We start from the raw sequence: 16,553 nt of genomic DNA, 5'->3' as shown, positions 1-16,553 counted from the left end.
GAATCTAGCGTCGAATTACGGGGATGCCATGTCCCTCGGACGAAGAGGTCGATCAATCTGACGGTTGGGATGGACCTTTGAGAAGGCTGTAAGATTCGGAACTTAGGGGGACCCAGGGAGGATGTGGTCCAACTGTCCAAGCATTATCTGACACGAGTCAAAGGAGGGGAGGGTATGTAGACATTGGTTTGGGTTCTATGCAATTGGGGGAGATGCATTTAATATCTAATTAGTTGAATCCTCACTAATTTAATCGAAGAATATCTCGACTAACCTAGCTTGCATAAATTCACGTATATGTCTATATGTCAATATCTACATATAGACATGCATGTTTGTATGTATACATCAATAATAGAGAATATAAATAGTAGTAAATTGCTTAGCATTTTTGTGCACTCCAGTTGATCCAGACACAACTCAATCATGTAGGAATATATTGTAAAACTACAAGGAAAAAAGGATAACATTCAATAGAAAATCAAGTAAAATAGATGTGGGGTGCTGCATATTTCCAATCAGTTCACTGAGATGCAAGGAAATGTTATAGTAGAATGTATGATTCATTCCAGCAGGTCATATCTTACAGCAATAAGAGAAATTTTATACAACTCAGGGGAGAGAGGAGAGGACTTCAAAAATCTCAACCCATTACATAATTTAGAATATGGATTTCCTTTAAAGAATCCATATCTTATAGAGGAAGTTGCTATCAGTTTCCTGCATTATCCACTAATAATCATGAAGATTCTTGAAAATCGTCAACGTATGAGATTTAAAGAGCTGAATGATGTTAATCCTCCACTGGCGATAAAATATTCAGCAACCGATGGAAGAGCATGAGCAATATCTTTGCAACAATGGCTGGCGAGATCAAACCACATGGCAGATCAATTTTCATGCTTAGTTTTTTCATCCTCATAAATGGATGCCCTCCCAGATCTTCCTATCACATAAGACTGAGGTGCAGGGCTCTCATATTGCATGTTGAGACCTTGATAGGATCGCGCTGCAAAATATTCTGTCCCAGATCTAGCTGACCCTTTGAACAATACCGTGTCCCTTTGCTGGTTTGTCAAACTCAAAGACTTCTCTGCAGCCTCTGCTAAGGCAAGAGAGCTTTCCTCTTTTTCTCCTCTGTTTTCTGTAGTAGCATCAGCCCAGAGGATTAAAGTTGCATTGTAAAAAAGAAAAAGGAAGATGCAAACACAAAGTTAGGAAAATTGTGAATTGTCTTCAAAATCAAGAAATGCTGGTAAACAGTAATCAAGATAGGGTTAGGCAGTGTAGACTTCTCTTAGAGTAAAAGGGGTTTCCAGTGTGTCTTGAGTTTTAAGCTTATCAAACTCTCTCGTCATTTAAAAAGAACATACTTAAAGACATTAGACATCCATATTGATTTGATGAAGAAAGTTATAAACATGGCATATTTAGTATTCAATCTTGTCATCTCAACCGAAATAATGTTTCTACACCAACTAACTTGTTGTATGGCTTTTTAATTATTTGCTGATCTAAATAGGAACGCATCCAAAAAAGCAATGAGACAATGACCTTCATCAGCTCAAAGACATGAACGATGTACATTCTATTTAGAAGAGAAAGGATTAAATCATATAGCTCAATATCTGAATGTATCCCTCCAATTATTTTTGTTCATGGTATAAGTCATTTTTTTTAATTGATACTCTGATCTGACACTGGCAATAAAAATCAGTTTAGCATGCACTTTCTTTTGTGGCTCTCATTTATTGCAATATGCTGGATGACCGACTAATTTTAGGAAAATTTAGGATCCTTTTTACCTTGAAAGTGGCTATCTTCTACATATCCACCCTTAATGAAGGAAAACCGAGCTTCATCAGTGCTGCTTATGACTTTGTTTGTATTAGAAGTCATCAAATCCTGGAAATCTAACACATATTCTCCTGTCCATTGTCTTCCCCTAGTGAAAAATTATTATAGTCAGATAAATATCAGTAAACAAACTTATCCAAATCAAGAAAATTTACTTGGTACAAATGGTTAAAAAATATAACCTTCACTAGTTATTGGTCTAAATAACTAATAAGTTTAAGAATTCTTTATGTCCAGAAGACATGGTGCATGAGAACAATCTGTACTTAAAGTACTACTAACACAGTTAGCATTGGCACTTTAGCAGTATATATTTCCTAGCATGGATGAACAGTGAGACACTTAACAAAATAGAGTTCACTCTATTTAATGAATATATGCATGGATTTCCTTTAACTAGAGGGCAGAAGTACACTATCTTAGATGATCATCTGAAAAGTAAAAACTGCAAGAAAATAGTTTTCAGCTAGTCTAGTCTGCTTTTGCTTTACTTTTGGTCACATATGATGTACACTTTTAACTTTAATCTAATAAAAAAAACACTGACCAAAGTCAAGATGATCATGTAAACCCAAAGTCAGCACAAAAGATGAATCAGTAACATGATCTCATGATACACACAAAATATTCCTTGGAATACTTAAAAGTCAAACTGTAACAATAGTACAATAATTCTGCCTGGAATGTTCAATTTGTTAGAAAGACTTTTAAGAGTTAAAACACAGAAGTCTGCTCTTGATCAATACTACCCATTAACTCTAACCATAACTGCTGTAGAATATTAACTGAATGTATCTTAGATATCCAGCGATAATGGTCATCATGAAAACATGTAAATTGTGGAATAACCAAATCCTACAAGTGAGAGTATTTATTTAAGTAAATTGACCATAAAAGTTTTCAGGTAATCAACATGCATAACCAGCTAACCATCAGTAGTAGGCCAGTAGCAAAATGAAAGTGGTGTAGACTCGTAGATGAGAAGTGCAAAAAGCTACTACTGTCATTTGGAAAAGACAAAAGAGGACCTAAGAAATTGGGTCTACAATGCAAGGAATTAAACAACCACTAGATATGATCAAACCTGCTGAAAGCTAGTACAGCTTCGAATGGTGTGATAACTGGTGCCAAAAATTCCTTGCTATCCAAAAGAGCAGTTTGGGCGCAAGAGACATAGACAAACACTTCGCACTGTCAAGAGGAGATTTTGATCAGAAAAAAAATGGACTCAACATAGAAAGAAATGAAAATATGATTTTATAAATCGTCACCTCAGGAAAGTTGGCAAGTTTGGCAGAGTTTGGTCTTCCCATGACTAGAGTGTAGGACTTTTTTCCAGCCCCCTCAATAAGTTCTTTCATTTGCTGAATTATGTGAAGATAACCAGCTGGAAACAGAAACAACATAGTTTATGTCATTAGAAAACTCTGCTAAAAGTAGGCTTTAATATTATCAAATCATCATGTTCTTTAAGGACATAAACAGCATTTGCATTCATATTAGGGAGATGCAGAGAGAGCTGAAAGCCTGAAACACCAAGTTGGAGAGCCAATAGGAACTAAAGGAACATATGCATATTTCATGCCTCTTGTGCACTTTCACCACTAAATAACCCTCTACATGAATTAATGAGTTACTAAAATTTAAAATATCATTAATTTTCCAATTTATCTAGACTCTGAAGGATATATGTGATTTATCAGTAAACAACTTTTACGTGGCATCAACACACTTGGAACTTGTAAAAATCTGGAAGATATATTGTGACATGAATTAACTAAAATTATTAAAAACCAATTACCATATGAAAGAAAAAAAAAGAATATAGATTTTTCTGACACATCGAAATGAATTTGCAGCTTTCTCAAAGAGGTGTCCAGGATGAAAATTTGCGAGTGAAAAGGGTGCTTGCTTAGGGAGACTTGCATGACACATATAGCTGGGGCCAGCATATTATGTCGAAGAAAAGGAAGAGAAACACTATGAGGAGCTTGCACAAGGTCTGAACTCCTTAACTTTCCGGGTAAACAATCCTCTATCTACATAAATCAGGTACTACATTTTAAAACTCGCACAAACAGATTGGCACTTTTAATATGGTCAAGAATAAAAAAATCAATACAAAGCACCTCTAGAAAATGATAGCTCCAATTCCTGTACCATAGTATAACATCCAATAATCCTAGGTATATATGAAGGGAATTCTGTAACCAACATACCAACACCTAGGGTTCCCACCAAAATGCCAACAATATTTGCATCCTTCGCTTTCTCCACGAGGTAGTATCTACAATAACATACTTTGTCAGTATGCTAGATTTTGAGCACCAGATTGCATGTCTTCAGCATTTATAGGCATCATCAAAGTTAAGTACCTGCGTTTGAGAATTCTTTTTTGATGAGAGACGTCCTTCAATAGTAGATTTTCCACAGCGTCATATCTGACTGAAGAAAAGCAAGACATAAAATGCAAAACTAAGTAAAAGATTACTCTAAAATTTCATACCTATTTCACAGTTGTTGAACGTGAGAACAACATTGGCAAATGCAGAGTTCTCACGACCAATCCAAAACAATAAGTAGTCCTCGATCTTTTGGTATACTAAGATATTCCAAGTTAGTCCTCCTAGGCAATACCGAGAAGAAGACTCCAATTTATTGCAACGATTATACTCAAGAATCATTCCAGAATCTACATTCTTGGAAAGTTCACCACTAGTAGTGATATCATGAGGCTCAAGTTGCTCTTTCTCCGTTTTCTGGTTCCCTGCTGGATTCATAATTGAGCAATGAACCTCTGCATAACTAACTTCAGAGTTGATATAATTTGACTTAGATGATTCAGTCATGACACTCTTGAGATTCTTCAGAGCATGTGCATATTCTAATCCATACAAGACCTGTGCTCAGAGACAGAAATCAAAGGGCAGTTAACTCGAGAAGGCATATAAGACCTGTTCTTGGAGACAGGAAGTTAAAGGGCAAATAACTCAAGAAGAAATACAAGACCTGCATTAAAAAATCAAAGGGCAAATAACTTGAGAAGACACTTCCTAACTAATGTGAACTAAATTGCCATAGGTCTTCCTTTTGTCTGTCATTTTTAGAGAATAGTCTTTAACATTTAAACAATATGTCACTTAAGACGAAATAAATTAGGTTAACTACATAAATAAAACAATTTGCAAGAAAAGACTTTCTCATGAAAATAGTTGAAATCATGCCTTATTATTGGAATAAGATGTGTTGCACCATGCTCATCATCATATTCACATATGATTTTGGATTCTTATAAATTATTCTTGTTCTTTTGCTGATGAACTGGTGAAACAATAACACCACTATGACTGACCGCAATGTCAAATCATTTAATAGTTTGACAACACCAAGGTGCATTCCCTAGTCCAAAGACCACAAATAAATTTAAGATAACCAATAACTAAGAGCCCACCATCAAAATTTATTTATGTCCAACTTTCTGACAACCAACTAGTGTCACAGACAATGTTTTCCTTGCATCAAAGTACATAAACAGATTAAGATATCTTAGAATAATTCCTCCTTAATCTATTCTCTTGTTCTCAAACTTTATCTTCGTTTCTTCTTTCTTCTTCTTTTTGTTGTATTTCATACATATTAACAATACTATCCAAAACAAAGTGTGTTACTAGTAAAGTCCTTGAACTTAATTGTGCCTGACTGGCTGACATGAGATTCAATTACTCACCAAGTCCAACAAATTGAAGTTGTACGTCATATTAGTGTACAAGAAATAACTGGCAGCCAATTTTCAGCGTAAAAAGGGGGAAAAAGTTGAAATTGTTGCATACCAGAACAGGTTTTTTGGTGCCTGACAGGCAATGACAGAGTGACTCTACGCAAGCATTGACGTCTATAGAGGATTTACCAAAAACAAAAAGTGCTGGTAAGGTTGATGTTCTGCAAGTAATGAGGAATCTACAGGTTACTAAATGGAGAAAATATAACCACAAAAATTGCATTTACAGATAAAAACCACAGGAAAGGGACAAAAGAAAAGAAATTAAAAAAACAAGATCAAATTGGCATTGATTATGAACGACATCATTCTAAGATAGATTCACTTTCCCAATTAGAAAACCACGAAAGTCCAAGAAGACAACTAACGTAATATGATTATTCTACTTTAATGTGCAATATCAACTTCTCTACATCACGAGCAGAGGTATGAAGAAACTCCAATTCAAAGACAATAATTCACAAGGAAGCACTAATCTCTCGAGTAAAAAACTTTACGAGTATTCTCAAGCCTAAGTTCTCTTTTTGAGCTAAAACCTGAAAAAGAAAAAACCGCAAAACCTAAAACCATAAACGAGCCGCAAAATCCAAATGCATTAACTCAAACACGTAAACTGCAAGCTTCACAAATCCGTGTCGCATAAAAAATCTTCCACCTTCCTCAACTACCATGCAGATTTCACAGCCAAACCCAAAAGACAAATATTTTACCATTACCAATCACTAAACTTAGCCCAAGAAAGGCAGTCAAACAAAAACCCCAAGAACTCACGGGCTCATACACGCGTGCCCGTAGTGTACGACGCACTCTGCACCCACATGGGAGGCTCCAATCTCGTCGACGCAGCAAGAGTTGTACGCCGTGTCCGCCATCACGTAAAAGCGTACGCCCTTACCGAGCTCGCGCCTCAGAGCCTTAGCCACTCGCGCGGAATCCTTGAGGAGCTCATCTGGAAACTGCGCACAAAAGATTTAAGTCCAAAGTTGAGAGCTTTCTTATTGGAACCGAGCGAAGGGAAGGCCACAAACCTGCAAGACGATTCGGGTGTAGTTTCTACTGCGGATGTAGTCTACGGTTGATGCAATCTCGTAGCCCGATTCGAAATCCATGAAGAAGATTTAGGAGCCGAAACCTTGGAGCTTGGAGAGAGAGAAGGGAGACGGAGAAATAAAACTAGTTCGGCGGACCAGGACGAAGAGGAAATTGGAGGTGTTTCGGTTGGAACTCCGATTTGTTATCGGATCCAATTCCGGATCCGATAAGCAGCCCCCTCGAACTAACCATTAATAAAGTTTAGAGAAAGTTATTAGGTTAATTACACCTACACTCCTAAATTATACCTGGTTTTCCTTAAAACTTTTTTCTTGTTACAATGTCCTCCCTAAATTTTATGTGTGTCAAAGGATGATGGTTTTTTAAGAAAACCCGTAGACTGTTGCATTCATTAGGAAATCGTTACAGATATCATTCAGAACTAACCTTGCCCAAACCATCATCTTGTGCATGTGAATAGCATGGCGAGCTAAAAAATGAGCACCCAGGTTGTTTCTCTAACTTGTATAACAAAGTCTTATCAAAAGGTTACGAGATAACCATTCGCTACGGTCTTAGAGAGGATACTTTGAGGTTTAATCTTGACACGTTGACCTACCCACAATTGTGTTGACAGGACCTGATAATCAATATAAGTTTATTTTTTTCACATCCTCGCACGTGCTAGATAGAAATTGTATACCTTCAAAGATAGCGAGAGCCTCTCCATAGAGATCACTTCCATAATATGCTAGGAATCTTGTTTGTCTTAGTCTTCTCTTCTTCGAGTTGTAGATGAGAACATTGATGCCTCCTTCAGTGTTATCTACCCGAGCTGCATCAATCCAGCAAACTATGGCGTTTTCATTTGGTTAGGGATCTAGTTAGGGGGAGGAGATGCCATCGATAAGCGTGGGATGCTCGGGATATGTGAACAAAAGGGCTATCATGTTAACCTTTGTCCTAGCTGTCATGTTAATCTTTGTCCTAATAGCTACAGAGTTAGGGCTACCACCTCTAAAGACCACTCTATATCGTTCCTTCTAAATTTTCTAGGCGATTTTGAAACAGGAAGTGACATCCTCATTGTTGAAATTCTTATCGAGTCGAAGCGTCCAATCTTCAAATGAGGAGGAATTCTTCTCTAACTTAAGCTGAAACGATAGTGGATTCATATTGCTCGAGCAAAGTAGCATTCCAAGAAAAGGTGGTCGAGAGTTTTCGGATGGCTATTGCAGAGAGGACCGATATCGTCCCGTTCTTGGTAAAAATGATATTTTTTTAAAGATCACAATAATTTTGGTAGAAATTATGATATTTTACAGAATATATCAGTAATTATAATATTTTAAAATTTTTAGTGATAATTATGTTAAAAATCCTTTTGTTTTTACAATTATTCACACTCTAGTGAGTACGTACTACATATTTAGCGTGCTTGTTTAGCGGTCAATCCGGCTATCCAACCTATTTAGAATTAATTTTCATAATTAGGTGCCACCAGTTTTGTTTAATAGGTGGCCAAAGTAGAAAATTTGTTTCCCTTTTCTGTTCCTTTTCAAATGCTCGACAGTCGCCTCTCTCTCTTTAGCTTTATTGCCGTTGGAAGTAATCCATCAATGAGAGCAAAGCAGCAGTAGCCCGCCCAAAGAGACTTCTTTGGAGACTCCAAAGTGCTCGCGTTTCGCCACCTTAGATTACAGCGCGGGGGTCCCATTCTCTGGTCCGACATCTGGGTGCCGAAAGACCGTGGCGCCGGAACTTAATGAGCACACTAACAACCGCCTTGGGCTATTAGCCATTCACTAATTTTGTCCTCGTCTCGATCCAATGACAAAAAGGCAAACTGTAGCCGATCCGGGGTATTTCGGTCATTTCGGCCCTCATTCGGTTTCGTCTTCCTCCTTTTGTTCTCCAGGAGCCAAGTAGTAGTAGTAGTCGCGCTCTTTCGAAAGCAGTAACTCTAGAGAGAGAGAAAGAAGAGAAAGAGAGAGAGAGAGAGTGAGGGGAGAGAGGGGGTGGGGAGGAGGAGATGAGTCATGAGCTCATGGTAGGTGGAGGGAGAGATGGGAGTGCGCTTTTCGAGGTTGGGAGTGGTAGTGGTGGTGGTGGTAGTGGAAGTCGGCACTGGGAAGGGAAGGTTGGCGAAGCCGGCGACGAGGAGGAGGATGAGTTTAAGCAGTGCAGGATATGCCATGACGGTGGAGATAAGGGCGACATGGATGCGCCCTGTGCTTGCAGTGGGAGCATCAAGGTTTAACCTCTCTCTTTCTTCTGATACTTTGTGGTTGCTTCTCGAGCTGGATTCTACGAACTTCAAGTTGTTGATTTATGTTAGGGGTTCATTCGGACGTTTATTTGGGAAAGGGAGGTGTTTGCGGTTGCTTCTGTGAAATCTGTGAAAAAGATTGTGTTTTTTTTCTCTCTCTCTAAGTATTGGTATATATTGCTATAGCTTTGGGATGATATGAATGGCAATCACAAGGAGCATTTGCTTTCTGATCTCTAGCAGCACTTCTTAGTTCTTTGTTATATCTTATCACTTTCATTTTATGGTGGTCTAGATATTTATCTAATTACTCTGATCCCTGCTGGTCATCTGCATGGTTTCATTATGATATGAGAATTTGCATGCTAATTCCTCTTTCTCTTACTATGATTAAGTGTTAACGTCTATTGTCTTCTGTTTAGTACGGTAGTAGCGTTCCATAAATGTAGTTCTGTAGATCTTGTTACACTGCAAAGAATGGGTTTCTTCCGCATTTCTGATATTAGTTGATTTCTTTAGAACCAAAATACGGGAATGCATGTCAATTACTGTTTTTCGTCGAATGAATGTGTCGTTTACGGTCGATTCCAGATGTCGTTTGCTGTTAATCGCCTGTGTCGTTTTCTGTTGGTCGCATGTGTTGTTTGCTGTCGATCGTTATATCAAAGAATATGTGCTTTTTCTTGGTGCTTGAGTATACTCTAACTTTGTTGTTCAATTTGATATGGTATAACTCTTTAACTCTCTATGAATATTCTTCTTTCTAGCATTGAACCATAGGTATGTAATTTTGATGTGGTGATGTCATTTTGTTTCTCTTGTTTTTTTTCACTTTCCTAGTTGGAATTAACTGCTCTAATGTTTTCCTAGAGAATATGCCAAAGTTTGTTGTGCATTTATCCACTTGAAGAACTTCCATGTATAATCTTTTGTGGGAATCTACTCTTACCTGGTCTCATCTAATAACCGTGATTTTTTAATATATTCTGCTGCATTGTTTTCGCTATTACTTTTTATACATTATCCTCTGTTGATGAATTTGTCTGTATCCTAGGAATGGATAAAATTAGCTTGACTTTTCTAAAGATGAACTTAGTAAGATATTAACCTGGCAAACTAATGACCAAAATATACCAATTATTTCCCCCTTCCATCTATGTGAATGGAGAGGTAAATCCAATCCTTAAAAGGACTTAAATAGGACTGAATAACTATAAATATGTGCACGAATAGATGCATGATCATATTATGTTAAGTACTCAAAAGATTCTATATCATTATACGATCTTCTGTCACATTAATATATTTTTGTCATCTTTCATTCTTGTATTTGAAAAAAAAATTTAGATCTGTAGGCTGTAGCTCTTTATTTGTGTTGTGGGAAACAAACCTGTTAGCCACTTAATAATTGAATTTTGTTGCTTCTTCTGGCTCAGTTTGCTCATAAAAGATGTATCCAAAGATGGTGCCATATCAAGGGCGATAGGAGGTGTGAAATTTGCAATCAGGTTGGAAGAACAAGTGATGCTCCTGCCTTTATTTTTTGAATGGATTTATCAACTTTTTATGCTCAGAAAAGTACCTTGGAACCGTCAAAAGATTTTTTTGGTTTGCATTTAGTTCCTTCTTGGTTATAATGTACATTATTTTTCCTGGACTTATAATGATGGGAACTATGTTGATAAGCTCATGCAAGACCTACTCATTTTCATTCGATCACAGTATATGAATATCAAGTGATGGCATCTCATATATATATCTTGGTTGTCTACCTCTTTGGAGAAAGGAAAAGAAGCATGAATTTGGAGAAAAACTATTATCAAACAATTCGTTTTTATGTGCTATCTATTCATGAAGAGCTCTTGGTAACTAAATCTTGATTAATTTCTTTGGTAGGTCTACTCAGGAAATTACATTTTCCCAGCAAGCAGACCTACTTCCGATGCTGTGGCCATTGATATCAGGTATATGTCTGAATTATTCATCTAGTACTTCCATGACGGTGTGAAGTTTGGTTTCAGTTGGTTTCAGTTTTGGTCCTAGAAAAATTAAATATTTTAGGCCGAAATAGAATGGTTTAAGCCTATTGTGGTCCAAAATAAATGAAATACGGAATCTTGATAGTTTTGGCCTTAACAAATGAGTTCCGCTTTAGTTTTCAATAAGTTTTGGTTGTTACTGTTCCATCTCAGATGAAACTTCAAACTACACTTCCATCAAAAGTAATTAGATGGTATTCAGCTATATCAGAATTTTTAGTTCATACAGAGCTGAAGAAAAAGGCTTCTCATAGCTGACCACATTATTAAAAGGAAAAGCTTTTTTGTTGTTTCTTGTCTTACTTGCTATTTGTATGTGTGTGGGATCCGCAGATTTGAGCTTCTGCATGCATGATGTTACTGTTTGTAAAGAGATGATGGTGTTACCCCATAATTCTGAAGCAATATTTATATTATTTCAGCAATTAAGATAGTACAATGATGAAATGCAATTTCTCTAACAAGAGTTATCAACAATTAAGAATAAACACGAAAGTGCTTAGATAGCATTTTTTTGTTAGCTATTAGATACATTGAAAGTAGAGTCAAGTGCTGGTGTGTCATATTTAGTGGTCCAGAAGTGCATACATTTTGAACTTCCTAGTAACACTATTAGATGGCTAAAAGGGCTTAACCATACTCTAGTACATAATTTAACAAGGCATCATATAGTATAAAGCTATGCCTTATGTTTGTCTCGAGAAAACCTCTCTAGGTGGCTTGAGTTTTGGGTAGAATTTGACCTACATATGATTGACATGCAGCTCAGTGGAACTGTTGAAACATGTTTTCATTACACAAGCGTGAGAAGCAAAATTAGATATCTACTTAGCTGTATTCTCTATATCAGATAACCTGAAAGGAAAATAAACATATTTATGTCTACAATCCCTTTTCTCAATCAACAGTCTTGACAAGTGATGGCCTCTGGGAATTTCCTACAATGAGGTTATTTTCTGCCTAATCAGCTTGAGAGTTGTTTGTTTCTTTTCCTTCCACCGGATGTAATCAAGCTATGCAGATCGATTATCATGTTTCTCATTTCCTGGTGATCAGGGCTTCACGCCAGGACTTTCTGCATGCAGAATATGAGGACTATGCAGCTCCAAATAATAGTAGGGTTGCATGTTGCCGTTGCGTTGCTTTTGTTGTACGTATAATATCATCTATTTCACAAGCTCATATCTCCTTAGAAGTGAATTTTTGAGGAGTAGGTGATTTATTATACAGGTGATGCTATGTTTTTTCATGCACCATGTTCTCATAGTTGCAAAAGAATCTGGAGTAGTCCAGGAGGCATCAGAGTTTTATAATGTAAGTACTATAAGCATAATCTGATATTTTATTTTTCTAGACTCGAGTTAACCATGTCCAAATTAAATACTTTGTACTGCAGCATGCCGATCATGGTGGACTTTTTCCTGATATCAGATTGCATTCAGCTGTTCTCATGTATAAGTTTATAAATTTAGTAATAAAACTTGTTAAAAACTTGCAATATATGAATAATTATCTTATTAAAGGTTCAAAAATATGCCAATACATTCTGATAATCAATGTGAGTACCTGATTTGATAAACCTTGCACTTACCTATACTGTTAGCTTTCTTGATCCACCAACAGCTGTGCCTCTCTTAGAGCACCTTTTAAGAAACTTTCAGAAAAGCTGTAATTCTCAAAACAAAAACAAAAACAAAAAATCATGGGTGGAAATATGTGAATTCTCCGGTTAGGTAATATTTTGCATGCAAATATGTTATTTCTGTCATTCCGACACATATATATAGGCCACTAGTTGGAGAATTTATTCAATATGACAATAGAGGTGCAGGTTATGGATGCCTGCTACTATTGGCACAAAATCTCGCTTAAATATTTTCCTTGAGGAGCTTGATTTAAAAGTTTTTTTTTATTTATTAATTCATAGTATGATGTGCCATGCTTACTTCAGCAAACTTGATAAACACTGAACCAACATGAGCCATACTTCTTATGCTCTACATGAAGAAGTCTGAATTATTCGTTCGATTGTGTAGTAATTACAATAATCTTTGGTTTTCAGGTAACTCTTCAACTTGCGGGCTTCGTTCTACCATGCTATGTAGTTGTGCAATCCTGTTACATATTGCAGAGCCAGTTCAGACGGCGTCAATTCTAGATGCAAAGTACTTGTCTTCTTCAGCAAAACTCTTTGAAGTCTTTCTTCTTTTCCCTGTTCTCTATCTATTAATCTATCTATCTATCTATCTATCTATCTATCTGGCTATGTATATATATATAATTAGATAAAAGTATATCATAGCATCAAAGGTAGTGGAAATGAAGTGGACAACCATGAAGTGTAAATGAGTTTATTCAATTCTATCTGTTTCACTTTTACGCTCACTCTCTACCATGGCAAAGTATTTTTTCCAACCACATAAAGCAACAAAAAATAAGAAAAAACTTCCAAAAGAAAAGGAAAAAGGGGTTTTATTTTTCCCCCCGGATTCTCTTCTGCATATGTTGTTGATGACTGGTGGCAATATGTTACTGTTCGTCATGACATAATATTAGATCTTAACTATCCACCCATAATATTGATCTTTTTATTACCAACAGAATATATTTTCTACAACAATAGTTTTTTTTGTATATCACTATCCAATCCTTATAGTGGTAAAATCATATTTGTATATCTACATTTCTTTTTCGGATACATATATAAGAGCAATAGTGAATTTAATTGTTATATTCACTAAGTATAGATACAGATCAGATATATGATATATTCATATTTGTTTTCGAAATCTATAAGAATTTGTGATATTACCAGTCTATGGCACAGTTAATAAATACACAGATGTGGATTAGAGAATCATGTAAAGATAGAAAAATAGTATAATATGGATATTGATTCAGAGATTATTTTTCAACTCATATTAGCATTCTCACATCTTATTCATATAAAATTCAATTACAGATACAAAATCGGATCGAATCGGATATTTTCGGGCTCACTTTCACCCTTATACCGAGGGAAAATAAATTATGCTCCACTGTGTGGGAAAAGAAGGAAAAAGAGAAGAGAAAGAAGAATCCTTCTCTTCATGTGCTTCATGGCCTCCATTCATATTGTAATTTTTCTCATCAAACAGTGCTTTTCCAATGCATGGGCACCACTAATAATTTAGATATACAATGCCAAAACTGCTGATGTTGTGATGGTTTCAACCCATCGTTTCATTAATCACTTTTCTAGGTTTTGGATAGAACCTAGAGGCAATCAAACAATTATATTATTTTGTAAGCTGTTTGATAATTAGACTAATCAATCTTTTGACCTTATTTGTTTATTTATTTCTTGGATCCCTTCCTGTATACCTTTCTAAAGTTTATATTTGTATGTATATCTATTAAAACCCGCAATTTTAACAACTATAAAATTAAAGACTAAGATAAGAGTATTTCTATCTTTCTATAATTAATTTGATAATATTTTAAAATTTTGTTACTTCCAAGATGTATTCATATAAAAAAAAGGGTAAAATAAGGGTGAAGTATATACATGCCAATATCAATTCTTGAGAGATATTGATGCAGTTTATTAGTTTATTTTGGATATGTATAATTGTCATTAAAAAAAATCAACTAAATAACTGAGTGGAGGATATTAAAATCCACACAAACTTTGACATGTGTGGTTGAACAAGTCCTACCCTTCAATCTTCTAATACATTGAATGCTTCTTGGGAGGAACCAACTTGAGATACTTCTAGTCATATTCTCATCATATCAAAGATAATGCCCTAGAAAATGGAATCATATCATAGTATTCAAATTAGCCCACAGAATTATGAAAACACTTCCCCTTGTGTGCCCACTAGAATTCCAGCAGTCTAAACAACCAAACAACCACCCCCAACTGCACTAAAATTCCTACAATTAGGGCAGCCGGTAGCCAACCGCGGGCCGCCAAGTAGTTGTATGCAAGAAATTCCTACAACTGGGTTTGCAGACGATCCGCTGCACACCGGTTAATAATTTCCACTAGTCTACAGAGATGAAGACTCAATCACATAGATTATGATCACAACAAGCTGGCAATGACCAATAACCTAATCAAAGAACATATTGGCCTTGTAGAATAAATCCCACTTGGAATAGAATAAAGATCATGGGTGACCTCACACTATTTTCAATATTCCCTTTTAAGAGACAACATAGCTGACCGTTATGTAAGTTATAACATATTGAGAGCTAGAAACTCTAAAGAACGAGAGAGAAGAAAAAGAAGAAGAAGAGAGATGGGTGGTGAACGGACGGTAGGGATCGGGATGGACTACTCACCGACGAGCAAGTTGGCGGTGCAATGGGCCGTCGATAACCTAGTGAGGAGCGATGATCTAATCATCTTGATCCATGTGCACTCGAGCAAGGGTGAGCATACAATGAAGAACTTATGGGAGAGCACAGGAGGATCACGTATGAAACAAACATCAGTAACAACTCTTTTACTAACTATGTGTATATATGTCTACAGTTATTGTTATGATTATTTGTTTATTTTTTTATCTATATGCAGCTTTGATTCCTCTGGATGAATTCAAGGAGATGAATTTATCAGTGCAGTACGGGATCAATCCAGATAGGGAGGTACTGGATATATTGGAGAACGCATCAAAGACCAACAAGGTATTGAGTTGCTTATGATTTACCTATTAATTACCTCCCTATTTAGCCCAAATTTTGAAGAAAAGAAAAGTAAAAGTAGTCAATTGGACCAAAGCATAGTTGGTTTTAAAGCGAGGATGGAGAAAAGAACATGATAAGTTTAATCACAAACGATTGCTTTTCATCTTTTGGGTGAAGCTTTGACTTGATGGAATCTAATACTTTTACACTCAACAATTCATATTTTGGTTTAGAATTCAATAGTTTGTTGATATAAATTTGGATTTGGGATGCAGGTTAAAGTATTGTCAAAGATCTACTGGGGTGATGCAAGGGAGAAGCTCTGTGATGCAGTGGATGATCTCAAGCTAGACTCTCTTGTGCTTGGTAGCAGGGGATTAGGACCCATTAAAAGGTCCATCCAACTTCACCCACTATTTATCTATTCCACTAAAGTTCTACTTTCCCCAACAATATGAACTTATTCTACGATTTGAACTTGAATTTGGTGCAGTGTGTTGCTCGGAAGTGTTAGCAACTACATCGTCCTCCACGCCGCTTGCCCAGTCACAGTTGTGAAGGGAAGCCATGGCCATTGAGTCTAATGGCTATTGCTTGAAATGGAGCTGCAAGAAGAGACATTTGCTGAATAATATTTGAGGGTCTGAAGTTGTAATTTGTTGCGAAATAATTGCTTATTTTTGTTCTCCTGGGCTTTGATTTCAATCTCAGCTTGTTATGTTGATCCATAGCATTTTGCACCCCCTCCCTTTCTTTCTATGTCCTTTTATTGCAAGATGGAGATTATGTTGTTTGCACCTGAGTATAAGATTGTTCATATCGATAGGAATTAATGTATTTGTTTTTGAATTACTTGGTCGTTTGTGATATAGAATCTTGGTCGTTTATTCTCTTATCTGTCAAA

At 36.3% G+C, this 16,553-nt stretch overlaps 3 protein-coding genes across 5 annotated transcripts; 2 read left to right on the top strand and 1 right to left on the bottom strand.

The window, feature by feature from the left end:
- Positions 1 to 534: 534 nt before the first annotated feature.
- LOC140765979 (uncharacterized) lies at positions 535 to 6,812 on the bottom strand. The gene is made up of 10 exons (XM_073105342.1): positions 6,664 to 6,812; positions 6,407 to 6,591; positions 5,688 to 5,796; positions 4,364 to 4,757; positions 4,233 to 4,302; positions 4,077 to 4,144; positions 3,129 to 3,244; positions 2,942 to 3,048; positions 1,806 to 1,945; positions 535 to 1,144 (listed from the first exon to the last, which is right to left on the bottom strand). The coding sequence occupies exons 1-10, from the start codon at positions 6,742 to 6,744 to the stop codon at positions 891 to 893; spliced, it is 1,524 nt and encodes a 507-aa protein (XP_072961443.1). The 5' UTR covers positions 6,745 to 6,812; the 3' UTR covers positions 535 to 890.
- A 1,818-nt stretch (positions 6,813 to 8,630) lies between these two features.
- LOC140765562 (uncharacterized) lies at positions 8,631 to 14,029 on the top strand. 3 transcript variants are annotated; one of them, XM_073104718.1, is made up of 7 exons: positions 8,631 to 8,921; positions 10,373 to 10,444; positions 10,833 to 10,900; positions 12,032 to 12,125; positions 12,206 to 12,289; positions 13,038 to 13,140; positions 13,938 to 14,029. In XM_073104718.1, exons 1-6 carry the CDS (start codon positions 8,700 to 8,702, stop codon positions 13,131 to 13,133), a joined length of 636 nt encoding a protein of 211 aa, XP_072960819.1. In that variant the 5' UTR covers positions 8,631 to 8,699; the 3' UTR covers positions 13,134 to 13,140; positions 13,938 to 14,029. The 3 variants fall into 3 exon arrangements, with proteins under 3 accessions (XP_072960819.1, XP_072960811.1, XP_072960827.1); XM_073104710.1 differs by lacking the exon at positions 13,938 to 14,029 and having other exon boundaries at positions 13,038 to 13,299; XM_073104726.1 differs by lacking the exons at positions 10,373 to 10,444; positions 13,938 to 14,029 and having other exon boundaries at positions 13,038 to 13,299.
- Positions 14,030 to 15,184: 1,155 nt separating this feature from the next.
- On the top strand, positions 15,185 to 16,501 carry LOC140763812 (universal stress protein PHOS32-like). The gene is made up of 4 exons (XM_073102171.1): positions 15,185 to 15,439; positions 15,540 to 15,649; positions 15,925 to 16,043; positions 16,143 to 16,501. The coding sequence occupies exons 1-4, from the start codon at positions 15,262 to 15,264 to the stop codon at positions 16,225 to 16,227; spliced, it is 492 nt and encodes a 163-aa protein (XP_072958272.1). The 5' UTR covers positions 15,185 to 15,261; the 3' UTR covers positions 16,228 to 16,501.
- The last annotated feature ends 52 nt before the right edge of the window (positions 16,502 to 16,553 follow it).

The sequence above is a fragment of the Typha angustifolia genome, chromosome 1 (assembly GCF_048772165.1).
Source record: "Typha angustifolia cultivar Huaian chromosome 1, ASM4877216v1, whole genome shotgun sequence".
In the NCBI taxonomy this organism is placed as follows: domain Eukaryota; kingdom Viridiplantae; phylum Streptophyta; class Magnoliopsida; order Poales; family Typhaceae; genus Typha; species Typha angustifolia.
Note: the sequence above shows the minus strand (reverse complement) of the source record. Positions and strands in the feature narration are given on the sequence as shown.